The sequence below is a fragment of the Pteronotus mesoamericanus genome, unplaced genomic scaffold, assembly GCF_021234165.1.
Source record: "Pteronotus mesoamericanus isolate MK-2021 breed Mesoamerican mustached bat unplaced genomic scaffold, CSHL_Meso_final contig_20, whole genome shotgun sequence".
Classification (NCBI taxonomy): Eukaryota; Metazoa; Chordata; class Mammalia; order Chiroptera; family Mormoopidae; genus Pteronotus; species Pteronotus mesoamericanus.
This window is the reverse complement of record NW_026555085.1, coordinates 65,825,793-65,843,535: the sequence shown is the minus strand read 5'-3', so window position 1 is coordinate 65,843,535 and position 17,743 is coordinate 65,825,793. Positions and strand designations below refer to the sequence as shown.

Genomic DNA, 17,743 nt, shown 5'->3' with positions numbered 1-17,743 from the left:
ATTACTTTCTCTGACCTTCTTCCCAAAAGTAAGGTGCATAAGGCAGCATTTCTCCTAGGAGTTTGTTTTGTCTTACCAGAAAGAAAAGACAATCAAAGAAAGAAAAATGGGGCAAATTTCAAGGCCTCATCTAACCTTAATATCACCTTTCCTCCCCCATACAAATTGCTTTCAGATTATAAATGGGAATGCTCCTGAACTGCTGGAAGGTTGATAAGGAAAGACACTGAAAAACAAATAGGCTTCCCCTCTGTTGGCCCTCCAGCTACCTCTGAAACCCCTCATCTCTTTCTGGTATTTCACAAATCTCTAGATTACTTAGTATTATTAAAGTTTCTTTTAAAGTGTTAGCACCTAAATATTCTTATGTAGGTCTTCTATATAGCTCTTTCAAATACTTACATAGGAAGTGCATTCAGTAAGGAACCCCTCCCTAAGGCCTTCTAATTTGCCATTTACCTATTGGCAAGACCAGTATTTTGTATTCTTCAAGAAAAATTTAGAAGTTAGCCTAATAAATGTATCTTATCTATGGCCTAGAAAGTCTTAATTTCTAGAAAGTTTTAATTTCTACATAGTTTGGTGGCTGTGTTTAACATGCGATATCCATCAATTAATTTTTACTGAGGAAAAAATGAATCTGTATTTTAGAGAGTATGCAAATCATATTGTTTCTAAGCAAATTTCCATATACATATTAATTACTCACTAGCATTTTATCCACATGAATAAGCTTCCTTAACATAATGGATTTTTGTTAAACTAATTGCAACCACATTTTTAAAGCAAGTCATGATATGATCCTTAACTGAAACAACACTTCCTTAAACATGGAATGTACCTCTGCTGTAAAAGGAAATGGGAAAGGATTTACATTTTTGAACTAGCAGTATTTACCCAATATTCATTAATAATGCTAAGGGATCATTAGAAGTAACACTTATTGAGAACAGATAAATGGCTACTTATTGCTTTGGGAAGTTAAAGATCGCCGTCTGTCTCAGTTTATAGGTGGTAATCTTTTTCTTTTCATTTACCAGATCTCAGTTTTCCATTCGTCTGAAAACACGGTCCTCCCATGGGATGATTTTCTATGTCTCAGATCAAGAAGAAAATGACTTCATGACCCTATTCTTAGCCCATGGCCGCTTGGTTTTCATGTTTAATGTTGGCCACAAGAAACTGAAGATTAGAAGCCAAGAGAAATATAATGACGGATTGTGGCATGATGTAAGTTGAAGGCAGAGAATATTATTATGGCAAATACCCACCACTGGCAAATGGTCTGACACTAATGCCCCACTATGGGTTTCTCTAAAATCATCTATTTAAAAATTGTTTCTATATGCTCAGAGTTCAGTTTCAAAAACTTTTATTAACTTCTTATAAAAATCCTGAAGCACATTATTTTAAAAGAAATACACACTGAATGTAATTTTTTTTTTTGACAAATCAACTTTTGTATTTTAATGCAATTATTTTGACAAAGAATCAATGGCCAACCTATACTGAATTTTGTTTTCTAAGGATTTTTCACTCGATTTTTTTTCTACTGCCTATAATGTTCTAAATATTCAACAATTGGTGAATGTCTTTTATGGGATAAGCTATGAAGGATATGAAGAGAGAAATATATCTATTAGGAAGACAGGATATAACAGGGAGAACTACCTAAGTATTGAAGCAAGTCCATATGTATGAAATGAAAAGACTAAGCAATGTAAGCTGCCTTAAAATAAATTATACTAAATTTAGGAGATAGCATGTGGGCTAGCCAACTGGGAAGAGCGCTGTTAAATATAAGCTGCATTCAGAAATTAAGCCTGTGACTTTCAATCAAGCTTTAAAGGAAAAGACAAATTCCTGACCTTCAGAAGAGGACCACTTTTTCTAAAGAACTGCTACAGATTTTTCACAGTATTACAATAGTAAAGTTGGGAAGAGAGACAATATAGCCTTTCCCCTAATCCTGGAATGTACTAGATGTGCTAGTTTCCTTCTCTCTATCCAGGTGATATTTATTCGGGAAAAGAGCAGTGGCCGATTGGTAATTGATGGCCTTCGAGTTCTAGAAGAAAGTCTTCCTCCTACTAGAGCTTCCTGGAAAATCAAAGGACCTATTTATTTGGGAGGTGTGGCTCCTGGAAGAGCCGTGAAGAATGTCCAGGTAAGCCAGGTTGTGACTAGGTAGAGCCAGTTCTTTTACAGCTGGAGGATCATTTAATCCAGCCCTCATTTTATCATTATGAACCTGGCTAGAATGAAGCTATAGTTCAGCTGGAAATGAGATATCAAAATGAGTGTTGTCCTATGGGATGTCTATCAACCCTCTGGCATTACAAAGTTAGGCGTGATCTTTTGATTCTTAAGGTAGAGGTAAGGTGAAAATTTTTCAGATGTATAAATTATCATGAAAATGCACTCAATTCAGCAAGTACCCATACTTTTAGTGTAAAAAAAAAAAAAGTCATTTCATTATGCATTATTGAGTGAAAAAAACCTTTCAGGCAATTATGGAAACTATGATCTCATTTTTGTTTCTTACACACACACGCACACACAATTTATAAATGTGCAAAGAAATATGGTTACCACTGGGGAGAAGTGAGGGTATAGTAAGAAACATGTTATTTTTATAATTTAAAAGTTTAACATATTGTGCTTTTAAAAAACTAGCAATAAAGGGAATACATAAAAGTCTAAATTTTTCTTACTTGAATATAGTTTTGACTTTAACACAGAAAGTTAATACATTTCTATGACTCATTAATATATGTGTATAAAGCAAAAAAGGGGAAGCAGGGTTTGTGTTTAATTAGATTTTAGGTAAGTAGCCCTAATTTTATGACAACCTCTTTAAAAGATTGCAAAAGCAGTGTGAAACCAGTTATCTAAATGGCCCAAGTTTCATGTCCTGTGTTATGATACACGTTCAACCACAAAAACAGCTAATGAAGCCAGAAATGCAATCTTTCTGTTTACTTAAGCATAGTACAGATTTAACAGTTAAGAAGTTCACTAGCCCTCATCAGCATTAGGCGATCTTGGGCATAGCTAGCATTCTTGAAGGAAAAAGAACTAGGATACTTCTGATATTCAGTTTGAAAACCACAGCTGCAATCTATTTGGTCATGGCACGTGTAAAAATTTTCATAGCTTAACTACTGCAGGCTGACATTAATCAAATACAAAATTCCAGCTTCAAAGAATCAGTTAAGAAGCAACTACCTCGAAAAGCATTGATCATTGACCTAGCTAAGATAAATAAGGAATTACTTGGTTTCTTTCAAGACTCAAATCCTTTCTTTCTGATTCTCTTCGGGGCATCTGTGTTGAGAAAACGGATTTTAAGAACTGTCTTCTTCTCTCAGATAAACTCAGTCTACAGTTTCAGTGGCTGCCTCAGCAATCTCCAGCTCAATGGGGCCTCCATCACCTCGGCTTCTCAGACATTTAGCGTGACTCCTTGTTTTGAAGGTCCAATGGAAACAGGAACATACTTTTCAACAGAAGGAGGATACGCAGTTCTAGGTAACAATGACTTATGCTGAAAACGTGAATCATTGCAATATTCCTTTCAAAACAGCCTCTTTCCATATGGACCACTTTCTCCCTTTCTTCTACTCCAAACCGGACACCCGTGCCCATGCCTGTTTGCTTTTCCTACCAGAGCTTCTCCAGAGCTGCCAAACCTCTGGTTGTAGATCATTTGGACTCCTTTAGAATGTGCTATGCTGCCCTGTGGTCCGATCCATTTCAGCTCTCAGACACCTTCTCTAGGTCTTTCTCTGCTCCCTCCTAGCATGCAGGACCCCTTGTCCCTACTAAAAGAAGTTCCACTTCCTCCCTTGCCCTGCAACACCACCAGCAGACAGCAGTAACCTGCAGAAATTTTATTTCTGAATTTTTATTCTTCCTGACTATTACTATCTTGCTCATTTAACAGCTTTTATTATATGCTTTTGATATGACAGTTCCTCTGCCAGGTGATAGAACATAACAGTTCTAAAAATAAATAAAATCTTAACAGACTACACACAACACCATCCAATAAATTGCAACAAACATTCTTTAGCACAACCGTTAAGTGTGAGCATCAGGGTAGGTGTTGGGAAAGAGGATAGAAAGGAAGGTATAAAATGTTCCACATGTTCCCTGCTCCCCAGACACTTAGGTACTTTGTACATCCCCTGAAAAAAGACATTCCGGTGCAGCCTAGTGTACCTTCTTAAACCACTACCATGTCCATTAGAATAATCAGAGGAAATATTTTCACTCCTGTCTAGCTCATGGTTTTCCCTTCTTTTCCTTTTTCCCCTACTAAAACACCTACACTCACATTTCTCAGCCCTTCATTAAATTTCATTGATAAGAACTCAAAGACATGGACAACTTAAAGTGCATAGCAACCTGCACAATTTATGTTCTCCATAAACATTAACTATTAATAGCAGGAAAAATTAAAAAGTGATTTATAAGGAGACACATCAAGTGAATGTTATTAAGATGTCCCAGTTCGTAATGAGTCTCTTGGAGTGAACAGCTCTTCTTAAGAATTCATTTTCTTTCATCATTGCAATAGAAGTCCCTAACTTCCTTTGCTGATCTTACCTTCGCTTTTTTATAAGATGCTCTGCAGCACTGAATCAGCTATCTTTTGTTTAAGAATTGTTTTTATAATACAGATCTGATCAAGTCAGTTTTATTGTTCAGTGAACTCAAAATAAAGTCTAACTTCATACGGCACACTGAGCCCGTCCACACACCCCTTGCCTCCCCCTCCCCTTACAGGGGACAATCTGGCCCACTGGCCTCCACATATTCTCCAAACACAGCAGCCTCTGTGCCTGTTGTACCCTTCCCTCCTTTCCCACTTTGGAAATATTAAGTCGTCCTGCTAGTCGGAATCAATTCCTTTTCCCCGGTGCTTCCACAGCCATAGTGTATTTTCAGCATGCTGTCCCTAGCCCGCAGCCAACAGGAGTGATATTCTAGTATCTCAGTCCTCCACAGAGCTTTCCACAGTGTGTCTGACATGGAAGGTGCCACTTGCAACTTGCCTACTGAAAAGTGCATCCAACTTTCAAAAACATGTTATGACAAAATCACCCCATAGTTACAAAAATCGTGTTGCTGTTCTTGAGACCTACTTCTCTTTCTTTCTACAGATGAGTCTTTCAACATTGGATTGAAGTTTGAGATTTCCTTTGAAATCCGTCCCAGAAGCAGTTCTGGCACCCTTGTGCATGGTCACAGTGTCAATGGGGAGTACCTAAATGTTCACATGAAAAATGGGCAGGTAGTGTGTTAAAAATTGTTTTAACAGTCTGTCTCTTATGGACCTTGGATTCTAACGGTAAAGCAGATTTACTTTACAGAATGATTTCATTAATTTTTCCTAACTGGGGGGAAAAAAAATCAGGGAAGCTATAACCTGAAATTCAATCAAATTTATATGTCAGGAATTGATTTGTTTAGAAAGAGAGCCATGAAAATGTGGCATAGATTTAAATGAAAGATCATCAACTATAATCACATAATTAAAGGGTTTTAATGAAAGAGTTAGACCTTTTTTACAACAAGTGGAAGCAGCAAACATACCCAACCATCAAAACCAACAAACACTAAAACAACTATCTATTGTATAATCTATGTTTACCAAATAAATGTATATTATTTTTAAAGCTAGAAATAAAAATTGTTATAATTAAACACCACTTTCATTCTAAATTACTAAAGAATATTCATGAGATTATTCAAATATTAGAAAAAGCAACATATTGTATTTTTATTGGTGTCCTTAACTTGATTGATATATTAACTGATTTTTGAGTTCTGCTCTTGTTAAACTATATAGGAATAAAATAAATCCTTATATGTGTGAAGTACTATTCTAAATTCTCCATATGGATTAGCTCATTTAACCCCCTCCTCAATAGCTCTGTGAGGTAGGTGTTATCATCCCTGTTTTACAAATGAGGAAACCCGCACCCCATGGCAGTGCTGGCATATGAACACAGGCAGTCTGGCTCCAAAGTCCAAGTTCTTCACGATTACCATACCTGCTTTGTAGAACACCTTTGAAAATTAAAGGAATTAATTCTGTTATCTTACTATATCTCTTCCCATCTCTCCTGCAATCATTTTGTTCTCTGTCCTCGGAGCATTCAGTTTAAACTATTCCCACAGCCTACTGCAGAGTGACCCCTTGTGTTCAAATTGCAAAGCATGTATGGATGTTTGTTAAAGTATCACTTCCCTGTGAATTATTTAAAAAGTTTGGTTTCATCACGATGAAGAGAAATGAAATTAAGATATATAATGTACCTGGTCTGTTGCAGGTCATAGTGAAAGTCAACAATGGCATTAGAGACTTTTCCACCTCAGTAACACCCAAGCAGAGTGTCTGTGATGGCAGATGGCACAGAATTACAGGTGAGAAGAGCTGCAAGTCCCAGGTTTTCTTCATAAAGTGAGTCTGCCCACCCACCTGTGGGATGATGTTTGGCGGAACTAAGACTATAACTTACATGATGGGATAGATGGTTAATGTGAGTTTAGAATTAACCAAAAGGAGAATCAAATGTTACTATACTAAAATGTGTATCTTGAATCCACATGTGTTTGAAAAATCTGAATGCTGCCAAAATAGTCTTGGGGAGTTATTTAAGTAATACATAATTTATGGGACAAAAATATGGCAGTACCTTAAATATTTATATAAAAAGAGTATCTTAAATATCTCCCCTTTTAAAGTAAAATGTCACAATGATTGCTTGGCTACACATTGATGTTTTCAATGATAGAGAAGAAAGTATGGGATTTATTCTGAATGAAGGCTACTATTGTGATAAATTAGTCCCTTTCATGTGAAAATGAATCCCTCCAGGGCCACCAATGACCAGTCTTTGCCCTGTATTCTAGTTATTAGAGATTCAAATGTGGTTCAGTTGGATGTGGACTCTGAAGTGAACCATGTCGTTGGACCCCTGAATCCAAAACCAGTTGATCACAGGGAGCCTGTGTTTGTTGGAGGTGTTCCAGGTAAGAGCTGTTTAAAAAGGACAAGTTCCAAACCCCAAAAATAATAAGTTCTCATCATTGTTGTTAACAATATTAAGAATTGAGCTGTGCGTTATCATAATTTACCTAATAACTCTAAGGATTTTATGTACAATGTCCTTTCATGGGAAAAAGTATACTGACAATCGTGAACTAGACCCCAGCATTCTAATCAGTAAATATTACTCTCCCTCTGCCAGATTTGCCTATTTTTTGATTTTCCCTTTACATAGCCAACTCCAATACATACAGTGAAACACTCTATTTTATCTCTGACACAAAGGAAACTCATTTTCTAACACTGCTCTTGGGTCTGAGAATCTTGGAGGACTAAAATTTTGCCAATAATCATTTCCCTTGCTTAGTAAAAAAGAAGAGAATACACAAGAATTCTCCCTGTCCGAATTAGGCTGAATTTCACAAACAGCTGTTCCCATGTAGTGACATTTCCTGAGAGAGGTTCCCAGCTGCAATTCTGAAATTATCATTAATAACATCACCACTGCTGTCTGCCAAGAATGGTGTATAATCCAGGATGATAAGAGGAGGACACTTACAGACACCCCACAATTGTTTTAAACTTCAGATGCAAGAACCACGACCTTTTATTGACTGTGTTTGTTTTTGCTCATTTCACTAATTTTCAAAAACTAACACTATATATAGCTGAAGAGAAACCTATAAGAGGAAGATAACCAAGCTTTTACATTTGCAATTTTGTGGGAAGTTTGAGGAAAAACATGACTTTTCCTTGCCTCCTAACTAGATTACTTTAGACCCACGTAAAGACAAATAATGCTTTTAATAAGTGAGAAACCACACATAAAATTATACATCTGATTTTGGGTACATCCAACATCGTAATAAATAAACTCACCTCCGCTTAGTAAAATGGAAATTTTTCAAACACCAGTATTGACAATGACATTAACTCACTGATAAAAGAAATACTTGGGACACTCAGAAAGCAACCTTTCCTCTCCTTTATTTTCCCACTCCCTTCCCATCTCCATTCCTGAATCTTCTTCACCTGCTTCGGGTTTCCATTCCGAAAGGGGATCTTGGCAAAGGCCACACTGCGTTCACACAGGCACCATGTAGAAAATGTGTCACATCATTTCTTACATTGCTTCACGTTGCTTTATTCTAGAAATCACACTATAGTTTAAAATATTTCAAATTTCCTGAGGGCCTACAGGATCAAACTGAGCATAGTACACAAGGTCCTTAATCATTGGGCCCTTCCTTGCCCCAGCCTTTGGGGTCTTCCCACGCCATCTGGGACTTGCAGTTCCCTGAATGTTCAGTGATACTCTCTGCTCCAGGCCTTTGCACAAGTTTACGGGGCCTCAGTTTCTGGAAACTGTTGTTCTTTTTTTCCTCCCCTAATACCTTGCAAGAAACAAGTTCTGCCACTCCTTGCCCAGTGTAATTCCTTATTGAACTTTAGGACTCAGCTCAGACTTCTACCTGCACACACATGCCCCTCCTGTCCCTAGAATGTGCTATGCATACCGCTGTTACAGTGTTTATAACAGAATGTTGTTGAAACTAAATAAATAGTATGCTCCCTGCTGCCAGGGAACTTGACTTCATTGAACACACAACAAGTCTATTAAGCACTGTGCTAGGTTCCAGAAGATGGGCAAAACAAGCATGGCCTTCCTCATGGAAGTTGTGATATTTGTTCTTTACTTTGTGTTATGTCATGCAAACATTTGACTCTTTGACTTCTGTTAGTTTTTAAAACCTGATCTCAGCATTACATACTGCCATCATCTCTCACTACACCGGTTGTTAAGCTCCACAGACTGGGTAAACAAAATGACCCCAGAGCCAAATTCAGCCTGCCTGGGACATACAAGGCATAGCAACTTTTAGCTAACGAGCCAGCAAGCAGAGCTAACAAACCAGAGGGGGCCCAGCCACCAGCCCACAGCTTTTAATTCCTTCTAGGAATCATGCCAGCAAACTTAGAACAAAAACAATTATAATTTAAGATGAATGTCATTAATTGCATCATTTTAAGCTGTTCAAGATTAACTCCACCAAAATCACATTAGAAACTGGGGCATTAAACAGAAGAACTAAAGGAAATGAGGCATAAATAAAACCCCTATATGGACTGAATTCTCTTGGAATCCCAACCAGTTCTCTTATACCACATAGAACCTTGGTAACATTACTTCTATTAATAAAGTTAATGTATTAAAAGTCAATGAGCTATACACCAAAATAAGTCAACTTTACTGCATCATAATTTAAAAATCAAAATTATGAAAAATTTAATATAGTCCACGAAGGAAAGAGAGAGAAATAGAGATCTGACCATTCCTTCCTCTACTGAAAATCCTGCATTTTTCTGTGTATAACCAAGCTTTCCACCTGAGGAATGTTAACTCTTAAAATCACATGTTGATTTTATTAACCAATTACGTTAGGGTTCTGGAGCACTTTTTTGTCATTACCTACAATAAATTGCATGGTGAAATATGCACACTATAATTTCTGTATGAATGATTTCCTCTACATGACGTGTCTGCGAACTAAAAGGTTGTAATCTTGAACAGAATCAAAATCCATGTTCTAAAACTAGTCTCCAAAATGGGCAGCAGAAATAGGTGTGTCTACTCTTATAGTCTTTCCTGTTCACTCATTTTTATTCTGATAATGTACACTGAACAGGCTTTAAAAATATATATAGTCATAGTAATCTAGAGAGAGAGGGAATTGATCTTTCAGGCCCCTTTCAAATCTAAAGCTTTATAATTATCATTGTAAATATGAAATGCTATTTCCATGATTTATTTTCCGTATAAAGCTTCTGCATTTTCTTCATCTACATTGCTTAGCAAACACAGCTGCTTGATGTTTAAGTTGCTGTGCTGTTTTATGTTTCCTCCTGACTTACTGATTTCTAAGTGTTTTGCATCTTTTATCTGCTACTGCTCATGTAGCTATTTGTACATAATAATCAGCTTTGGCTAAATGAATTTTAATTTCATGATCTTTCTAAGCTCTCTAAGTTGCTTTAAATTCTGTTGCTTCTATCATCCCAGCATATTTATTGTGTCCATGCAATTAATAAGCATAAGGCTTCTTCTAGCTCTCTAATTAAGGTAAGGGAGGAAAGTTCTCCCAGCATACCGCAGGGCACCTCTGCTCACACAAAGACCAGGCTAGTTATCATTATCCTATTTATAGTTCTTAAACCTTGAGCTCAGAAAAATTAAAATGTGGTTTATTTGAATTCATTATTTTCTCATTATATTTTACGAGCTTGGCGAAAATGTGGAGGCTTAAGGGTGAACAATAATGATACGAATTAAACAGAAACATTAACCAAGTCCAAAAATAGTATGAAAGCTAAAATTTTTCCCCCCTTCTCAGCAACACACACAAAATAAGTGAGGCTCATGTGGCCTCCAAAAAGCATAGGTAGATCCTGAAAATCCACTGCTGAGGCTTTCCGAGTGACAAATTCCAGCCTTGGAAGACAGCTAAAACGGACTTAGAAATTTGACCATGAAAGACATGGCAAAACTTTGTAATACCACATGTTCAAAAGCAGGTTATTTTCCTGAGAAAATCAGTAAATAACTGTATTCCATTTTTGACATGTAAATCATCTTGATGTGGGCAATTACTATGTATATTTTTACCATGAAGTAATTTCTGCGCTTGGAAGGCTTCAATTGCAATCTTTGATTTCTTTCTTCAGAGTCTCTGCTGACCCCACACTTGGCCCCCGGCAGACCCTTCACAGGTTGTATCCGTCACTTTGTGATTGATGGGCGTCCAGTGAGCTTCAGTAAAGCAGCCCTGGTCAGTGGCGCTGTGAGCATCAACTCCTGTCCAGCAGCCTGACACAACAGAGTAAAGGCGCCCAAGTACAAAGTTCTCTAGAGCACTGACAGAAACACAAAGCCGGCCGGGAGGAACGACAGCTCTTCCTCCGGCGGAAGCTTTCAGCTGGCGGGGCAGTACTTAAATGAATCATCAGGGACTGGATGTTTATTATTTCTCATTTGGATTCTTACCTTGGATTCAAACTGTCTGCAATGTATGAAAATCGAAAGAGTGTTAAACTTACTTGTATTGTATTACTTCCTGCTGGTGAAATTACTGTTCCTGTTTCTAATAAAATAGAAGGGATTCTAAATAAACACTGGCACACATTTTTAAAGTGTGGGTGAAGTCTCAGATTCATCTTTCTTTTGAAGGTTACTTTCAATCTATACCAAAATATTTTTGGTATACTTTTCTTTATCCTAGAAAGATTTTTCTAAATTACATAAAATCTAAAATTAGATGACAGACTTGCTTTTAGCACTTTTGTTTGGTCAATCAGTACAGGAAGAATATTTTAGGTTTATAGAATTATCAAGCTTTAATAAAGCAAATTGAAGTATAATTCAACTTTTTCTAGATAAGGGAAAAAGAATTAAACACTTTCTTCCTTATTTCCTTAAAATAAAAATAAAACTGTACATAAGAGGAGTCTTCTATAAAATCCTGGAAGACATTACAGCAGAGAAAGTAGGATGAAATAAATTTGATTTCAAAGTATAAAAGTCCTTTTACTAAAAATTTCCCCACATGTCTGTAACACAACTAGTCTTATTTCTAAAATATTATAATCTTGTTTAGGTATATATATATGTAAGTAAAGACTAGAAAAAGAAAAACAGGCTTGAACAGCAGGCGGAATACTAAAACACAGAAACTGAAATAAAAGAATTATGCATGAAAAAATAATCAAACTTGAAAACAAAATGAGAGAAAATAGCCCCTCCTATCAACAGCATAAATGATATGGAAAAAAATAACTCTGGGGGCAAGGAGAGGGGATGAAATATTTTGAAGAATTACTAAGGGAATGAAATAATCTCTTACTTTGAAATGTTATATATGTACACTTAAATTTCCTTGCTACCCTTCTGTCTCAGCCACATTAATAATAATGTTGAAGATATAAATAAAAATAGCTAATATTAACTCATAGAGGACTTACTAAGTGTCAGGTTCCATGATTAGCTAAAGTTAATTTCATGTGATCATCACACTAATCCTACAGGGTAGCATTTGCAGATGAGAAGCCTGAGACTTAGAACAGTAAAGTAGCTTGTCAGTCGTCATTCAGTCAGACTGAAGAGCCAAAGTTTGAATGAGGGGCAGCATGATTATCCCCTTGCTTTCTGCTTCCAAAGGACGATCTGCCTTCAGGCCAACTCTTGGCTAGTCTCTAAAACTGGGATCACAAACCCAAATGTCTATGCAGCCACCGAAGTACCATAATGCAGCGAAGCTGGTGGGGGTCTGACTGAGCAAACCAGTGAGGCACTGGCCATGGCTGCCTAGAAGCACATCAGGTGTTCAACACTGCTGACAGTCACCATGAAAGAACGTAAGTCTTTAAGGGCCAGAATATCCCAAAGAAGCTGGGGGGCGGGCGGAGTGGGAAGTGGAAATGGCCTGATTTTTGAGCTGGTAACTAAATTAAAGCAATAGGAACCACAACAGAAAAACACCAGGCTGACCAAACAAAACCTTCTGTGCATCATATAACACTTTTGGGCTAAAAATTCTGAATCCAAGAGTCTCGGACCTTAACTGCTGCAGATTGAACCCTTGCTTAAAATACACTAAACCCTCCCAGTATTCACTCGTTAAGACCTAAGCAGTAAGAAGTGGCTCTGACACCGCCTGCCATTTTCTTTTCCAGAAGAGTTTCCTGAGGCATTCTGGAAGGTCACTCTATCCCCTCATTCTCAGCAGGAGCACAGAGTAAACTAATCAAGCTGCAGACCCCGCCTGGACCTCCAGCAGGCATGCACACAGACTCACACATACACAGACTAAAACCACAAAAATTCTTCTACCTTCTCCAAAATTTATGAAGGAATTTGCAGAGTTAGAATTTCACATTCTTATGCTTGGCAAATGAGAATCTACTGGCCCGTGTATCTCTTATAACCACAAAGTGACTTTCTGAAACTTTGAATTTACCATTTATAAGAGCTTGATTCACTTCTTAGATGGGACCCTCATCTTCTCCAGCTTCTCTCTAGGGAGAAAAAAACTAGAACTTTTTTTTCTTTCAGTTAAACATAGGATATGGGAGTTCATATAGAAAAATATGGGTAGGGTGCTCCTAGTAATTTGGACCAGTTGTTTTCTTGGTCCCTGCCAGTTCAGAGCCCCTCCAAAGTGCAAGAGGCCTCCCACAGCCCCGGCATGAGGAGCAGCACTAAATGGGCCAGTGTCCCACTCCCTCCTCTCATGGCCACAGCTGATTGGATGAGGGAACCACTCTATAGATTCCCAGTGAAGCAGCACCCCATTATCTGGTGGTATGAAAAGATGAATTCCAACAGCTGAATATTTCCTCTTGAAATTCTGAATTGGGAAACATGGAAAGAATCAAGCATTTAGCAGTAAAAGGTAAAGTCAAAATGAAACTATCTGAAAGTATGGTTTTAAGTGCTTACCACGTGCATGTATAGACACACACTTCTTGGAAAGCGTTTTCCATTTTGTAGACCTAGGAGAATATATCAACCTGCCTTTTACAAACCATCTCAGTTCTAAGCCCAGAGTTTGTAGGGGCGGGAGGAGGACGTATTTCAGAAGATACTGGAATATATTTGTTTTCTGAGTCCCCATATCCTTGTATGTGACATAGTAGTATAGGGTGTCCAAGTAATCTTTCTCATTTCCATAAATTGGTGACTATAGCCTATAGCTGGCACCATAAGACAATAAATATAACACATTCTAAGTTCACTTAACTGAAATGTGGAGCCAATCCCTTCTCCATTAGGACTCAGAGAAGCCATGTTAGCACAACCAGCAATGTAATACTGTATTCCCCCACGCATCACACGTGCACACGCTCGTACACATGCACGGTCTAGAATCTAGGAAGGCAACAGGAGGAACTATTCAGAATGTAAGCTCTACAAATTTTTGTGTTATGCATGGATGTGTTATAAGAGCCTAGAATAGTGTCTGACATGTAGATACATACTCAATAAATATACTTGTTGACTAAATTTCAGGAAAGCAGTGTTTTCATAGAAGTTGCCCCTTCGCCTCACCTCCATAGGCAAACACTTAGAAAGTGCCTGGAAGTCTGAGGAAAATAAAAACTAACATTGACTTCGCCAAGTGGATTCCCCTGACTTTCCTGAGAGTGTGGAGAGAAGGCAAGCAGTAAAAAATGGCACAGCCCATAGCAATACAGAAGTACTCCCTCATGTCTTTGGTAACATTTAAGTCCTGAGAAGTCTCAAAAAGTAGGAAAGAGGATTGGCTACCATGGATAAGCCAGAGATTTGTTTGTGTTTTTAATCATAGGACACCATTCCCAGGTGACACTGTTAGGGGGCAGGATGGGGTGGGCAGGGGGCTAGCTGAGATTGAGAGATAAAAGCCTGGTAAGATCTGCCAAAGCATGGGACACAGGGCAGCGCACACCTAAGAGGAATGTAGCATGACACTACCCATCAGAAGGAACAGTTGATTCCCTCGAGAAATTTCTAAAGTATACTAATGGTGTCTGCTTAGCATTGAGTCCCAGACATAGTGAGTTTAGAGTGAGCTAAATCAGCTGCCTCAGCAGGCCATGTTTTCAAATGATCATGTCCTAAGACAGCTGATTAATGAGCTGATGTCAGCCTAGAGGAAGGTTATAAAAGAATGGGGCCATGGGATTGCCCTCAGATCTGTTTTTAATAGTCCCTTATAGAAAGATCACATCTAGGAATACAGTGACTGTGGGAAGCCATTTGTTCAAGTCAGAAGCTTTAGAAGACTAAAGAATCTAATGATATTTTTAAAAAATCCCATTTATCCTTTTAATGTATTTATGATCTGTAGTAAAGTCCCCAGTCTCATTCCTGATATCAGTAATTTGTGAGGGTTTTTCTGATAATTCTGTCTAGATGTTTGTAAATTTTATTGCTCTTTGTAAAGAATCAGATTTTGGCTTCATTGATTTCCTCTAATATTTATCTGTCTTTTATTTCATTGATTTCTGGTCATATCTTTATTATTTATCTCTTTGAGTTTAATTTGTTCATCACTCCTCCTACTTTCTTACAATAAAAGCTTTGATCACTGATTAGAAATGTTTCTCCTTTTCTAATGAAAAAAGAAAAAGAATGTTTTCTATACACTACTAAACTGCATTCCATGTATTTTGATATGTTTGCATTTTCACTCAGTTCAAAATAGTCTCTAATTTCTTCATTTCTTCTTTTATTCATTGTTTATTTGGAAGTGCATTATTTGATATCCCAATATTTGGAGATATCCCAGATCTTTTTCTTACTGAGTTCTAATTTGTTATGGAACATACTTTGCATACTCTGCATACTTTGCCTGCTTTCAATTCATTGAGACTTGTTTTGTCCCATACATATGGTCTGTTCTTGGTAAAATTTCCATGTGTGCTTGAATAGAAGTACTGTTGCACTGTCATTCTTCTACCAGTGTTGAAAGATGTTGAAATCTCCAACTGTAAATGTGGAGTTTTTTCAATTTCATTGCTTTTTTTATTCATGTACTTTGAAACTCTACATAAACATTTAAGATTGTTTTGACCCCTTTGTCATTATGAAATGTCTCTCTTTACCCTTGGAGGTGTTCCTTACTCTAAAATCGTCTTGTCTATAACTAGTAAAGCTACTCCAGCATTTTTGACTGGGAAGTCTTGTCTTCACAATATTTGATGATTTTAAAGATACTGTCCCATTGTGCTTTTACTTGCACGCTTTCTGATGAAAAGTGTGTTCTCATTTTTATTTTTGTTCCCTGAATGAATATGTCATTTTTCTCTGTCAGGTTTCAAGATTGTTTCTTTATCACCAGCTTTCAGATAATTTAATTATATGATTTGTGTTAGTTCTGTTTTATACATGTTTATTCTCCTTATGGTTGGTTAAGCTACTTGGATCTATGAGTTTATAGTTTCCATCAAATAAGAAACAATTTGGCCATTATGTCTTCAACATTTTTTTATCTTCCCCCTTCACCTTCTGGGAAGCCACTTTCAAGTAGGCAAAATTAGGTTTATAATTGTTCATACAGAATATAATACAATACTTAATAAATAATAATACAAGAATAAAGTATTTCATGTACTCACAACTGTAAACCTACTTTTGCTCTCATGCTGTATATATTAGGTTGCTTCATATTGAAATACAATATTTATGCTGTCTTTCAGCCCTTTTTTGTTGTATTTTACTTTTGGTAATTTGGAACTATGTCTTCAAGTTCATTAATATTTTTTTTCCAGTATCTAATCTATTTTTAATACCATTCAGTTTATATATTTATTGCAGATATTGTATTTTTCATCTCTGAAAGTTCAAGTTGGGTCCTTTTTATACCTTCCATTTCTCTCCTCATCATGCTTTTATCCACTGTTGTATCAATTGTAGTTGCTTGTCTGTTAATGCTATCATCTGTCATTCTGAGTCTGTTTCTGTTTACTGATTCTCTTGACTTTAGTTTGTGTATTCCTTCTTTTTTCCATATGTGGTCATTTTTTATTGGATGCTGATCATTGTGAATTTTACATTGTTCATGCATGATTTTTTTTATATCTCTTTATATTTTGAGTTTTCTTCCCTCCTTGGATGCAGTCCAGTTACTTGAAAATAGTTTGATCCTTTCAAGTTTTGCTCCTAATGTTTGTTACTGCAGGTCCAGAGCTGCCTTCCATCTAAAGTTATCCCCAACCTCACAGCCACCCCCACTGAAAAAATATCTTTCTGACATTATTTCTCACTTACTCTACTCAATGCTCCATGTATTAAAAGACCTTTCCACTATGCTGGAAACATATATTATTCCCAGCCTTTTACGAGCTCTGAGAACTTTTCATCACTCCTTCTCCTGTCCTGTTATTCTTTCCCCAACATTGGTCAATTTCTTTTCTGGATTTTGTTCTCTTCCTTTAAGGAGAATTAAATTTTTATTTGGCAGATAATTAAGTTTCTTGGGGATCACCTTGATTCTCTCAAATTTAATTTTTAAGCTTTGTTAAAGTTGGTATACATCAGCTTTTAGTCTAGTGCTGGTTTAGACCTCCTGCTAAGGCATGGTTTTTCTGAGGTCTCTCCATGCCCCACATGTTTAACAAGGTGTTTCCACTCTGGATGATTGGAATTCAAACTCCTCCCAGCACTGTGTGACTTTTTCTAGTTTATACAAATGGCATCTATTATTACATATATTTATTGTTATATATGATACATGAAACTCAGAATTTCTCCACTTACAAATCCCTGGCAGTTTTCTTTTTCACCTCATGCAGTACTCATGCATCTATATCCATATAAACTAATAAAATTTTCATTTTAAAAAGTGTATATGTATGTATACCTTCAGGAGCTGCAAGGTAGACAAGAAACTAGAGGAACTGTACTAAAGACTGATGCTAAAGTCAGTCTTTTGTAGAAGATCATTTCATTGGATGGATGGGGGCAAACATCAAGAGGAAAAGAAATCAGGCTGAGTTTCTTGGGACTATTGCAATAAGAAAAAGAAAGCCATGGAGAGCTTGCCTGGACCTCACAGCTAGCTGATCCTTAAGTCTAATCCAACAAAGATCCACCTGAGTTTCTCAGTACCAAAGGTAGATAATTTCAAGATGACTGGCTAAGACTTG

General features: G+C 37.0%; 1 protein-coding gene across 2 annotated transcripts in view; it reads left to right on the top strand.

Moving 5' to 3' along the window:
• Window positions 1-11,228, top strand: part of LAMA4 (laminin subunit alpha 4) — a 131,793-nt gene extending 120,565 nt beyond the window's left edge. For both annotated transcript variants that reach the window (XM_054569844.1, XM_054569843.1), the window contains exons 33-39: window positions 1,041-1,230; window positions 2,012-2,167; window positions 3,372-3,531; window positions 5,169-5,299; window positions 6,342-6,435; window positions 6,925-7,044; window positions 10,784-11,228. In XM_054569844.1, coding sequence (XP_054425819.1) covers window positions 1,041-1,230; window positions 2,012-2,167; window positions 3,372-3,531; window positions 5,169-5,299; window positions 6,342-6,435; window positions 6,925-7,044; window positions 10,784-10,929 — 997 coding nt within the window. In that variant the 3' untranslated portion in view covers window positions 10,930-11,228. The remainder of the gene's footprint in view (window positions 1-1,040; window positions 1,231-2,011; window positions 2,168-3,371; window positions 3,532-5,168; window positions 5,300-6,341; window positions 6,436-6,924; window positions 7,045-10,783) is intronic.
• The last annotated feature ends 6,515 nt before the right edge of the window (window positions 11,229-17,743 follow it).